This window comes from Scomber scombrus, chromosome 14 (genome assembly GCF_963691925.1).
Source record: "Scomber scombrus chromosome 14, fScoSco1.1, whole genome shotgun sequence".
NCBI lineage: Eukaryota > Metazoa > Chordata > Actinopteri > Scombriformes > Scombridae > Scomber > Scomber scombrus.
In genome coordinates this window covers 17,088,081-17,102,314 of record NC_084983.1, presented here as the reverse complement: position 1 = coordinate 17,102,314, position 14,234 = coordinate 17,088,081, and the positions used below count along the sequence as shown (strand labels likewise).

Sequence of the window (14,234 nt, the reverse complement as noted above, 5' to 3'; positions counted from 1 at the left end):
AGTACATGTTGAACATCCTTTGCTGCATTCTTATTTGTTCAAGAGTGAGTGTACAGTGGGAGGTACCTTTTGTTTTATAGAGTACACACTGCCTTTTGTCTTTGGTACCAGTGGTTTCGTTTGGCAGCAACTAGTAAACACAGTGGATTGTCAGATTTAGTCTAATCTACATAAACTGTATGCTATTACACTTAAACCAAGATAATGCCAAAAGTAATGTTTTAAAAATGTATATATACAAGTTATTGGTCAAAAACTGAATGTTAAACAGATATGACCAAGGATTTCTTGAGGCATCACAGTTTTAATTATTTTGTATCTTTAAGCATGTAAAAATCATATCCTGTTTTTTGTTTGTTTGTATATTGTGTTACTCAGATTGAAGCCAAGATGCAGCCTCAACTCAATTTCAAGCAGCCAAAAAACATTGGTGGTTTTAATCTCAACTGCTGTTCAGCCGATACAGAAATGAAGAATAAAAGAGACTTTCAATGATGCTTAAAGAGCGATAAGCATATGCTCTGTTCAAAGAAAGCTGCAGCTCTTCACCATCTACACTCAAACAGAAACCTGGAAGCAATTTACAGTCATTTTTCTTTTGTATTATTGTGACCTCTGAGACACAAGTGGATTCATGTCTAAGGGTCAAATAACAAAACTGAAATAAAAGCACTTCACAAGCACAAATTGGAATCCTAATTATTTCTGTGAATTGAATGCCTAAATATCTAATCATTATATTATTTATGGTGACATTTAGATGCAAAGATCCACAGCCTTTAGCGTTATTATCAGTAAGTATTCTCATTTCACACGGATAATGCATTGATTAAAATACACCTTGGTTCCACTTTGTTGTCTACCTTCTTTTAAGATCTTATAAAACACATTGCTGCAGTGCACAAGCACAATATATATTTTTTTAACTAGAGAGACACACCAAAAGAAAGATGCTGCAAACAAGCATTATTAAAGAAGCAGGTAGGATTAAAGACTATGGTACAAAATCACTGACTTGCTACAGGCTATAAGTCTGTCATATCAATCTATTGCACTGTTTAACAAACCTGAAACTGCATTAGAGTAATGGGATGGTATGCTGCCTGGAAAAGCAATGCAACAGGTAATGAATATATGCCGGTATCCAATTAAGGAAAAGAAAAATCATGGTTTTAGGGCATTGGGCAATGATTTTCTGTAGAACTTTTCATGGAAGACAAGACACAATTAGATTATGAACACTGTAACTTTCACATAATTATAGCAGGTTTCCTCAATCATTAAAGCAATGTTTCAGTACAGAGACAATGCTCCGAGTTAAGAAAATAAAAATTCAAATGAAATGGATCCACTACTGGAGAAAATAAGGCAGACAGAAAAAAGGAGGGGGAAAAAACTTACTTGTGAAAGAATACTCTGAGAAGTCCAATGGAAGACAGAACAGATGGAAAATGACGATGGCAAAATAATTTTAAAAAAAGAGAAAGAAACAAAGACAATGAGATGAGAAATATGAACAATGATAAAGGGCAACTCTGTTCTGCTGCATCATTAACCCACTGTCACTCCGCTACTTTGTCTTATTGAACCTAGCGTCTACAGCAAGTCTCGCTTCCCTTTGTTCTGCAGCTAACTTTGACTTTGATAATGATAGTACTGTGTTACCCAGTAAATTACAAATGTGTCTTTTAAATTACTTCAAGCTCAGATGTGACTTTGGTTGTGGGTATGGATTCAGTGTTTTGTTGAAAAAGGACAAAAGAGGCTTTGTTTTTTTTTTGTCGAAACAACGCTGCATCTCAAGTGTAATGTAACACATCAAATGACAACGTGTTCAATCTCAATGGATTCCTCAGTGTCTTCTACTTTCTTTTGAATCCGGTCTAGTTGATAAAGGAAATAAAGTTTAAGCACAACTGCAAGTCTGTGCAAAGCTCGATTTAGACTGTGAATTGAATACACACGGATACTGTTTTTTTTTCTTCTTTTTTCACTGAAACATCTTGAAGTAGGAAAAAGACTCTCGGCTTTAACTTATGAGGCCAAATAAGGAGGATTTTCTACAAAAGCAGTGGGGTGATGAAGCGTAGATGGAAGCGTGACATAGAGGCTGGTACAGACTAAAACAAAGATTTATTTATGACTCTGATTTAACATGCTGACAGAGAAATTGGTTGCCTTCTAATGTAACCTGGCTGAACTAACGCTGCGGTGGTTAGATACATATTAAAGTATAATACAGTTTTATTATGTCTTGGGTCTTATTTTCATAGTTTTTTGGCCGTCATTTGGATCTGTAAAACAAAATAACAAATTGACACATAATAACGTCAAACTCACCATGTTAATTACAAATGTGGTGACACTGGAAAAAAGTATATAGTGAGACTATCAGAGAATGAAGGCAAAAAAAAGGAAAACCTACAACTGTGTACACACCGCTCTCCAGAACAGTGACGGATTATTACTCTCATTACTTACATCCAAATAAAGTGGCTTATTCATCTAGATAAAGTGTTGGCTCTTTTACAGCCTAGCATCCGACTTGCTTGTGTTTCTTAATTTAATAAGAGCAATTTGTTTGGTCAGAAAATGGTTAGGTTAATGCTCATATCATTATAGCCAAAACTACTCTATATGTACAGCATTAGTGTTTGAAGTGTCGGGTCTGACTTTGTTGCTCCTCACAAGGAAAAAACAGTGTGGCAGCATCTATGCAGCAAAGTGTGAGTAGAGTACTGACATCTTAAATACACCACCATGATTATTAGGGTGTGCTGAATATATGCGACAATGAGGGGTATATAGCATGTAAGTGGGGCTGCAGCTTGAGTTGGGCTGCCTGAAGTAGCTCGCAGTCTTCGTAAATCGCTTCATAAATAAGACCCATGTTATAATAATAAAACTGAATTACCTTTTCAACTCCACTTTTCAACTCACTACCTGTGTTTGAGAAAAGTACATTGCCATATTATGAGGACTTTCTTATAGCTAACTATGACTTTCTTGTGAAACTGCTTGACAAATACAGAGTTTTCTTTCAAAACTGTTCACAATCCAGTACAATACCTCTGTCAGAAAACATAAAGTACAAGAAATACAGTCTTGGTTTTGGTTTCCTCCTTTATAAACTCTGCAGTGATTTTCAATTCCAATGCCCAAGGTCCAAGACCAAGAGATCGTTATTTAATAGGCTAGGATAGGCTGTCTCAGCTTGAATATGATAGCAGCTTCTGGACCTTTGTTGGGTCTAATTCATACTTCAGTGAGAAAGTATTACCTGACATGTCTGCGTGCACAAAGAAACACAAAGTTGATACAATTTCTGTCAAGTTGACACATTCTGATTGGTGATGACAGGTGTTGTGCACCTGTTTTTTTCCCGCTGTTGCAGATGCTGCCATATGTCTAACACAGCTGGGATTTGACACAAAGGATTACAGCAAATTGGTCCACACCATTCGGAAAACCAGTGCAAGTGTTGTTGTGGTTGACAAAGAAATGCAATGGCTGACATGGTCCAAACTTTCCCCTATTTGCCTAATAAGCAGCTGTTCTTGTATCAACCTAGCTCTGTTACTGTAAGGTGACTTTCTTCTCTCTTGCTTTCCTCCAAACACAGTTAAATATAAACTTTTCCTCATGTCCGAAACACCCAACATTTCATCATGTGCTGCCATTTTTTTTCTCCACAAAATATAAACAATCTTCAGCAGAGCTTGACCTATGGCTGCTATACTGAGAATGCTTGCTGTCACTGAAGAATAAATAAAGACCTAACACCTTTTCACACTGAAGTATAAATCAGCCTTAAGAGTGCAAAAGTGCTTGCAGAAAAGCTTTCACTAAATCATCAGACTTGTGGGCTACGAAGGGAGGGCTCTGGGTAATGGAAAGAGGCGAGGTCTGCCTTACACACTGCAAATATTCAAGTGGAAACATACAAATAATACTGTTCAGTAGTAAAGGATACACAGGTTACACCTTGCATAGTTAAAACAATCAACCAAGTTGGATTATGAAGCGTCAGCAGCATCGGGAATTATTGTTCCTTCTAGCTCGGCTGCAAAAGGACTGAAATGGGGCTTGGTGTATAGGGAAAAGAGGAATGTAAGGGTGAAATCTCCTGGGTTCAGCTAGACATGTACAGGCGGCGGAGTGAGCAACAGTATTAGGTTCAAAGCATAGGGGTCAGAAGGATGCTTACTGAGAGCTGGGATATGAACGGCGAGGGCAGTACTTACGGACTGGCTCAGTCTGGAAAGTGCTGGGCTGGCTGCTCTCGCCTTCGCCTTTGCCATTGATTGCAGATATTTTGACTTCGTAGGTGGTCTCTGGTTTCAGGCCGTCAATGGTAATCTTGGTGCTGTCTGTTGAAGGCAAGCTGGTGTTATTTCATGCATGAACTGTATACAGTGAACCAAAAATAGTAAACCAAGATGGTAGAAACAGTACAGTAGATTTTTATTGGTCTTGCACAAATGATCATTTATATATATATATATGTATATAATATGAAATTTGTGTTCATCCTTATTATTATTTCATGTGTAATCAAGAAAAACAATGAAACATGTTATGGAAGCTAATGGCGATCCAGATAAAGTAAATAAAATGAATCTGTTAGGATAAAGCCTTATTTTACACTGAGGGTCAGAGCAAATCATAAGTCATACATCTTGCTCATTACATCTTCTTGTTGATTTATTGTGTTTGTTTTAGGCTACGTGTACCTGTATCTGCACTACTTCACATTCATTGGATAAAAAATTAAAACTGCACAAAGCTATGGAGGGAGCAACAGCTGTGGTATCGCAACTGGAGGTCAGTTGACATTAGGGATGTCCCGATCCAGCTTTTTGCACTTCCGATCCGATACCGATATTGTAGGTTTTAGCATAGGCCGATACCGATACCGGCCGATCCAAGCATGTATTAAAGATTAAAGATATTTACTTATTTTGTTGTTATACTCATGTTGAAAAGGGTTTTACTCTTAAGAACAACTAGCCAACTTAATTAGGTTAGTTTGAATAATCCACAATGGTTGGTAATGAGAAGCTGACCAGTTTATTCTTAACAGGGTTAAATAAACACAAAATAGACAAAATAATAAATAGTCAATTAACCACACAAACTGAATTGGCATCAATGCTCTGCTCTTGAACAACAAGAGTGTAAACCAGGGCTTAAAAAGCCATCAGTGCAAACAATTTTGTAAACTGTATTAATAAAGCAAAACACACAAAAAAGCTGATAAATAAATAGTGGGATGCTGGACAGGTCGCTAGGTGTGCTGAAAAACGCGGACCGGATTTGGGGGGAAAAGCTGAAAAAAACTGGAATGGATTACCTACATCGGTGCGCTGGAAAACACGGACCGGAGTTTTGAAAACAAACTGGATCGGGAGTCCGGATCGGGATTTTCCCGTGCAGGCCGATCCGATATTGACATGCATTTTCTGCTAATATCGGCGGCCGATCCGATCCAAATATCGGATCGGGACATCCCTAGTTGACATGGCTCTGAATTGGCAGGATTATCGGATCAGTGTGATTGGTTGAATTAGGATTTCCTGTGTGTATTACATAACGCTGGACCTGTTGGACCTTGCGTTAACATTTGTCATTTAGGCCTCACATCCTGTTGCCTGTAGGCAATTCATAAGTCGAAAATCAATGCGGCATTACATTTACCCGAGGGCATCTGACATGGATATACATTTTCATAAATATTAAACTATACATCATGTTGCTGTATATCATGTAAACTTCTGGCATGGACTCGTATGAAGCATGAGAAATTTGGGGCATGTTAGAGGATGTAAAATGGAGTTACAGCGCCTTTCATGTTTTGGGCAAAACTGACCGGCACACCACACCTAAAGGGCCTTCCATGAAAACTCAAATGTTTTCGCAAAACATCACAAAAGTCTGTAGATGTCACTTACTAAATTTAAAGTTGCTCAGGTTAATTTTCTAGGAGGAGTTTGTTAAAGTAAAACATGTGTAAATGGCTTCACTTTGCAAAAAAAAAAACCTGCACACTTAATTAAAAAATGGCTATACAATACAATATGCCTCCTAAAGGCTTCACACATGTTCGTAAAAAACTGACACATGACATTCAAAATAGCTTAAATTCTTTACAGCGAGAAAAAAAAAGAAGAAAATAAATTGTTTAGAATAATGAGAGCAATGATCCAACCGAATTTCATGAACATCAAAGCAACTTAACTCAACATGGCCTGAAGTTAGGGGGCGCTATAGAGCCTAATGGCCATTACTGAGCTCAGTTATTACAGAATCTGCAATTTTTGCCACTTCTGACGTATTCACCAATTTTCAAGCATCTTAGCCCTTCAAAAATGGCACATTCATGCTCAGGGACTAATGATAAATAAAATAAATGTGAACTTGAAAATGCAAAAAAAACAAACTGTTTTTACAATGACTCAATAAGCTCTCATGTGTTTACCCTAGCTTCATCCTAGAAAACACATGTTTATCTCACCAGAAAACATGGTGCAGAGTGCTGCCAATAATTATGTTTTTTTTCTCTCTTCTTCCATTAGAAGCCAGTAACATTAACTGCAGCACAGACAGGAGCTGCTGGGTGAAATGGTTTCATGTGTATATTGGGTGGGACACTGCAGGTATATAGGCTGATATATTCTCCTAACTGGATTATTCATGAAGAGACTCAATGATGGGTGTCAAAGCTGAAGATAAATAGCAACCACAGTGTGACCAATTGAAGGGTTAGTAGTTGGATGTAATAATAGTCGGTGAGCACGGGGGGCAAAGCATCCAACACTAGGAAAAAGATTTTGATTAAAGTGTGGTTGAGTGGTGTTTGATTACTGGCCTCATTCTTGGAACATTACATCCAATTGTAATGTGTGTGTGTCAAGTGTAGTAACAGAAATAACGCTATTTATGAGAGCCTGATGCTGTAATCTTGCAATGCAAATTCCAAGGTTGAAGTGAATTAATTTACACAGTAATCACTCAACGAAAATGCATTTTAATAGCCTCAAATATAACATACTGCATGTAAACAATTCTATAAAGAGTGGAAATGTTTGGTGTTTTTCTTCAGAGGTAACAAGAATCACATTTTCTATTAAAAGTATACTACATTTGATCAAGAAGACAATGTTATTTGTGTAGATTTGAATCAGGAAACGCACATGCTTCTTGATTTTTGTCATATAAAAAGCCACTTGGCTGATATTTCACTGTGTAATACAAAGAATAGTAATTTCATGGATGAGAACAAATTTAGGTTCCGGTACAAAACAGCTGAGACACATTTTTTTTGATTACTGTGACATTTCTAAAAGTGTTTCAGATTAATGTCTCAATGAGAGACTTTCAGAATGAACCATGCAGAAATGGCTGCTTGGACAAACTACATGAAAACAGCTACAAAGCATTTATGACCAAATTAATTCAGAAGTGGACTTTTAGACCCACCAATATCAATAAAACTGTCAATTTCACTGCACAAACCATTCATGTTCCTATTTCCATCCGTCTTGGAGTAATTTGCCAATGATTAACACAAGCTGATTTCGTCAGCTTAACTAAAAGATTATCTCCAGAAATCATAACAATCATTGGAAATTTGACTGACGTTTGTATGTATTAATCACTGTGTTGACACAATACATGCTTACTGCAGCATTAAGGAATGTGTACTAATGTCAGAGAAATCCGTCTTTGAATATATTAAGGCAGTATGAATGATTGCTGTTATGGTTACAGGCTTAAAGCTGCAATATGAAACTAGTTCCACCTTAAATAAATCCACAAATAAACCCCTATTGTCCCAGGTTTTGGGAGATCTGTCTGACTTTTCTTGTTTTCACCAATTACAATGGAGGTTAATTGAATTTGAATTGTGGAGCTCACATAAAAAATGTCAAACTAGTACAGGTTGCCTCCTCATTACTCAGCATCATCCCCAGACCTCCCCTTGAACAATTTGAAATTAAACTACCTCTTAATAATTTCTTAATATTTCATGTATACTACTAATTTCAATTACATATAATATACATATATATTTTCGTTCACTTTAATCTGTGCATTAACAATATCATCTCTGGTATATTACCACTCAATATCAATATTACTCTTGTAAATGATGTGAATAATGTCACAATTATTTTATTATATATTTTTTACTATCATAGTCTTTATTGTTTTTTGTACTTATTATTTATTGCTCTTCATTCTTTTTCTTATTGCTGCTCTTCTATTTTACTGTCCACTTGCTGCTGTAATTAAGCACATTTCCCCATTGTGGGACTAACAAAGGGATGACTTATCTTATCTTATCTTATGTTATGGTGAAGACAATTGAACAAATAATGTGTAAAAAAGTAACTCAAGATGTTCTTTGTTTGTTTCTATTTCCATTAAGGCTCATACAAATTAAGGGAACCCAGGAACTAAATAATTATCCTGTACTGTTAAAAATACAGAACTTGATGTACAAATAGATACAAAGACAAATGCAATAAATAACACAGGCAACTGGCTAACGGTGAGGATCTGTATTTCTTCCATTTTTTAGACTGAACACAATGAGGGGAGTGGAAATGGTGGCACAAAAACATATGACTGGTTGAAGCTTCAATGAAAAAGTTGAAGCCAGCTCAACTTTGATGTGAAGCATGTCACGCCTATAAAACAGCAACAAGTGGCAGGCATTAATTTGTAGCTTTGTGATGGCGTTGCTTTGTTGTACAGTAGGTAGTCTAAACCGGTCTGGTAATATTCTGTATTTTTCTTTTTGTCAACAAATCTCATGAAAAGACCAAAACCAGCAATTCTTGTATCAAGTATTGTCTGTATAGCCAAAGTCTGCTATAGCTTATTCCTCTGTACCACAGACCTCCATTGCTGTCCAGACACTGCTGTTTGGATAATGTTATTCAGCCTTTTTAAAAGGAGAAACTACATATGTGTAAGATCTGTAGGAACACCTGACTTATACCTTAAAAGCCTCTAAATGTCACACAAATTGTAAAATATCAATGTATTTGTCACCTCATATGTACACTTCTGCAATATCCACTGCTGTATTTGTATAGCTTTTGGCCACAGGGGTAAATATATATATCTGGACCCACATTGATGGATGTAGTATGTCTGTCAGTACTTCTTTCAAACATATGATGGCAGCCCTAGTTCATAATAGTGTGAGAGTCACTTGAAACTCAATCGCTTTTATTATTGGCGCATTTTTTAGCCATCAATAACAATATACTTCCTTCTTATCTGGCATTTTGTAGCTTAAGTATAAGAAGCCGTTTAGTATTTCAGAAATGAACCTAAATACACAGCAAGAACTGTTAGTTGCAAACAGCAAATGTCCTTTTAGTGTATGAGGGTGCTTGAAAGGCTATAATTTATCAGATGTGGATTAGCTGATGTGGCTCAGCGACATATTTTTGGTAACATTTACAGTCTGTGCTGTACTGTGCGTGTGCGTGTGTTTTTGAGTATACAATTACATGACAGGCAGCTCTTGGGCCTTGAGCTGACAGCAGAGCCTGTCAGCCACAGACTGATGTGTCCCATGTGGCAAACAGGACGAGAACCAGCCAGATATGTACGAGCAACAGACCCTCAGTGGGACAGGGATATTATCTGGGGCCTGTCAGTGTATGAGCTGACTGTCATTCAGGCTACACTGTGTTCCACCTCTTCTCCTGACATCGGCCGTGCTGTCATGTTTGGATTAAGAGTAGCTGATAGCTGGTTTTGTCTGCGTTTTTTTGCCCATTTTCCTTAACGTAGATGTGTAGATTGTAAAATTAACAACAATATATATAAACACATGTATATATATATGTATGCCTTTAACATAATTTCAATGCACAGCAACTGAATACCTGAGCATGAATGGAAAGTGTCCTAGGAATATAAAATCATAGTGTCTTATACGTGTATGTCTTTTACGTTTGGGATGTACATGTTGTGGCACTACAGTTCCTGTCATGTTTTGTATGATGGAAACTGGACTAATGTTGACAAGTTGCTATTGTTAAAGACTGTTTTTTTTTTTGTTTGTTTTAAATAATACAAAATTACAGTTATGATTACAGTATATAGTGACATTACATATAATATACATTAGTAAGAAATGTGTATGTGGTATGATAGTATTAATTAGTAATTCATTTTTTTGTATAAATATAGGAAATTATTATTCTTGAGATTCATATATATGAGGAAGCTGTTATACAGCAATCATTGATTTATGGAGAAAGGGTGGGATTTAATAGGTGTTCTTAACTTCTTCCTGCTCCTTTTTGGACGTGGTTGACAAGCTTGCATGGCGTTATGCTTACTGTTATGTGTAAGTCTATTGTTTTTAGACCATTTTGCTTTGTTTTTCACATTTGTTTTTCTCTTTTACACAATTGAAATAAAATGTTAAATCAAATCAAAATTTAAATAATTAAATACATTTTTTTCATGCTGAAAGGTTATTATGCGTTACCAACATCCAATTTTTGTCTAACAATTTCAGAAAACAATCAACAATCAGTGGATTAACTTGATACTCAAAAAGTTTCAATGAGTTTATGATTAAGAGGCAAGAACAAAGCTGAAGCATGTGATGCATCTTAAGACATCACAGAAAACCTGAAGACAGAATTAAATTACATTCTTGTATTGACTTTGCTAAAGTAAATGTATATTTTTATAAGCTTGTATGGAAAATGTAGGTAAGTGGTGATGACTCAGGCACTAAAAGACTAATTCAACGCTGAATCATATCAGGCACTAAAGTGCGTACTTTCTGTTGACACATCACAGCCTTTGACATAATATAATACTGAAATAAAAAGCTAATAAAAAAACATTTATTGTAAAATAATGTGTGTCATATTGTGTTTGCACAGCTGCGAACACTACAGGCACAATATCTGATGAAAGGAGGAAATGTTTGACTCACAGTCCTCAGCAGTGTACTCCCTGCCCTTCCAGTCCTGGCTGGGCACTCGCCATTGTACTCTGTACTTGATAATGGGAACCCCACCAAAGGATTCTGGCTCCTCGAACTCTACCACTGCTGTGCTTGAGAAAGGCTCCACTTGTAGAATTTCAGGCGATGACGGCACCTCTGCAACAGAGACAAAAGAAAAATAATTGTTATGATTTTCTTTTCCAAAACTAATTTCAAAAGCTAGCAACACCACAGAGACTATTGAATATACACTGTCAGATCATTCACAGACTACATGTAACACCTATGCTTCATTAAATAAGTCTTTAAACCATGTAAACAAGATTTTTCACATGGACTTTATATGTATAATCATGATAATGGCTTAAACAGACATCTGGTTAACTTGACAGGCGTAACATTTTCCTATAATAATTGTTTTGTATTTTCTAGCGTGTTGCTTGCATCTATATCATCTCTCTTTGTAAAGCTTTAACTATGAAAATGTTCTATATATAAATTTAGACATTTCGTGCTCAAGCTGCCACTTAACCACAGGATGCCCTTAGATTTATTACTTTATTACTAATTATCTCACTCATCACTGAAAAAAATGTCAGTGACACTCTTTCCTCCACATAGGTGTCAAAGTTATAAAACTGATGTTTTTAATTATACTTGTGAATGTTTTAATTAGTGCCTCTACTTAAGTGAGTAAGTGTGATGACTGCTGTCTGATGTCTCGTTATGATGTTATGTTTGCATTGACATTTGTTCTCAGGTCTCATGTAAAACTCATCCTGAGAGAGCTTAATGACACTTCCTGAATTGCTTATGTAATGTTTTATAATAAGCTGTATGTATATTTCTGTCGTGTGACATCAAAATAGGAATATCAGGTTGGACTCTCCTTTCTCCTCTGTTTCCAAACTCTAGCATGGAAATAAACACATTTAAAGGCATTAAAAGATCCAAAGTGATTGGCTCTGATTGATATTAGCCCCCTGCAACAACCTACTGGTAATGTACTGCTTCAAATCAGCCCCCTTCTCACAACTGTGCTGCTGCTGGTGAGCCTCGGCAGCCCCAATGCCTCTGGTCATCCAATTACTGAAGATCGGTTGGACATGCCTGAATGAGTTTGCAGAGGCAGCTTTAGCTCCTGCCTGATTCATGAAGATAGGGCACAGTGTACGAAAGGAGGCCCCTTAAAGTCAGTAGTCTGTAGACACCGAAGTGCCTCCGAACAGACACAGGGAGACCTGTTTTTTGATCTTTCAGTCGTAAGAGCTTAATGGTGGTAATCAATAAGTGTGAGAGTCCAGTATCTTAACAATTGCTGGTCATATAATGCATTGATACACTGTAGTCATGGTTACCAGAGGATGACTGCTAATCAACTTAATGGCCCCCTTGGTCTCTACTCTGCTGTTATATCAAGATAAAGTGTCCTGTTGTAGATAAGACAATCAATGTCAAAGGATGAACCCCTTAACACTTTATATATATAGCACCTTTCATGCAGGATAATGTAGTTCAAAATGCTTCACTGTTGATTGACAAGCTGATAATAAGACAGAACAAATGAAGACCATGCAGAGACAACATGAAGAAAAGGAAGACATTACAAAGAAAAAAGAAAAAATTGAGACCAATGCATGCAAGAGGAAAAAAAAGTTAAAAAAAATAAGAGAGAATAAGAGAAAAAAGTGTATTAAAAGGGTGAAAAACTAGGTTAATATAGATTAAAAAGACAAAACTAAAGAAAAGTGAAATAAAAGAGATACAGTTTAACAGCAACACCACCAGCTTTACACTTAAACTGCACTATTAGTATATCTTTAAGAAAAAAACTAAAATCATCAATGTGCAGCTTCTGGAGTTCACAAATTGGCTTTAGGCTTTTAGTCAAGTCAGTGCTGAAACCAGTGCTCAATGCTGTTATTTCAAACACAACACTGCAACACAAACTCAATGCTAAAAGGTGAAAGAATTAACTAATCAATCAATGTCTGTGTTTGCAAACTTCTAAGAGTCACTCACTGACATCATGCACACAGAAACACAGCTGAAAATTATCCTATCATTTTTCTTTAGGTTTGTAGTTCTTTTCCCCCCTAGGCATCATGTGTCTCCTGTAATGATGAACCTACCTGATATCTAGATTGAGCAACATTAGTATGTGATGCAGAGACTGCCTTATTACCCTTGAAATTGAAATGACCAGTGGAGCTCTTTGCCTGACGCTACATGTCGAATTTTCCTCAATGATATATGAATGTGGAAAATAAGGTGTGAAGGTGAATTTTATAGGCTTCTTTCACCCATTTAGTCAAACTTTGGTTGGAAGGAGTCGTTTAAGGCCCAGTTCAGACCAAAGATTTTCATGACGCAACGAAAATGTTTGAAGAACGTTGAAGGGAAAAGCTGCAGTGGTGTGAAGTGACCCATCTCAGCTTGAATGAAGCCTGTTGATGGCATCGCCTGCTCACTATCACTATCCTCATTCATATTTTAAGATGCTACAAATTATATCCAGCAACAACAACCACAACAACAACAAAAAAGCCTGAAAAGCTGTCAGTTAGAATTGAAGTACAGAGACAAAACGTGTAGGTTTTGCAGACTGACGCATTGCAGTAGTTACAAGTTTCAACTACTCTTGTATTAAACTGAGCTTTAGGCATACTGCTAAGTTATGCAGGAAATTAAAACAGACAGAAAACACATTGAAACACCTACAGTGTTATACACAGTGGCAGCAGCATTTGTTGTTTTTTTTTACCACAATTATGTCGACTAAAGTGTATGTCCTGAGTGGCCAACCCCCTCTGATGGGTCAAAACTATTTGCATACCCACCGAAGCTAATACAAACAGTGCAGTGCAAAGAAAATAGAATTTAAAGGACACTTCGAGTGTCATTTGAATTTTTGGTCATTATGTAGTCTGTGCTGTGCAGTTCCTTATGGTTCAGTGTGTAGTTTATTTCTATTTGAATGCTGTACTCTGTGCAGGGAATACAGGGATATACAGTACTGAGCAAAAGTCTTAGGCCACTACTAGCTTTGTTGTTCTAGCAAAGTTTTAATGAGCATCCGTATTTACTTTTCAGTCTCTTTATTAAGATACAAACAGAAAATACAGGAAGAAAGACAACATTTAAACAAAATGGTTTCTACATGAAAAAGTCAGTATTTAGCGTGACCTCCTTTGGCACCAAACACATCTTGAACACTTTTTATGGAGACTGACTTTGCAGATGC

The 14,234-nt window shown here is 36.6% G+C and overlaps 1 protein-coding gene across 1 annotated transcript in view; it reads right to left on the bottom strand.

The window, feature by feature from the left end:
* Positions 1 to 14,234, bottom strand: part of LOC133993527 (neural cell adhesion molecule 1-like) — a 243,751-nt gene that overhangs the window by 36,239 nt on the left and 193,278 nt on the right. Inside the window, exons 14-16 of the mRNA XM_062432516.1 lie at positions 10,979 to 11,146; positions 4,245 to 4,370; positions 1,402 to 1,416 (exon numbers count right to left, since the gene is read on the bottom strand). Of these exons, the coding sequence (XP_062288500.1) occupies positions 1,402 to 1,416; positions 4,245 to 4,370; positions 10,979 to 11,146 (309 nt within the window). The remainder of the gene's footprint in view (positions 1 to 1,401; positions 1,417 to 4,244; positions 4,371 to 10,978; positions 11,147 to 14,234) is intronic.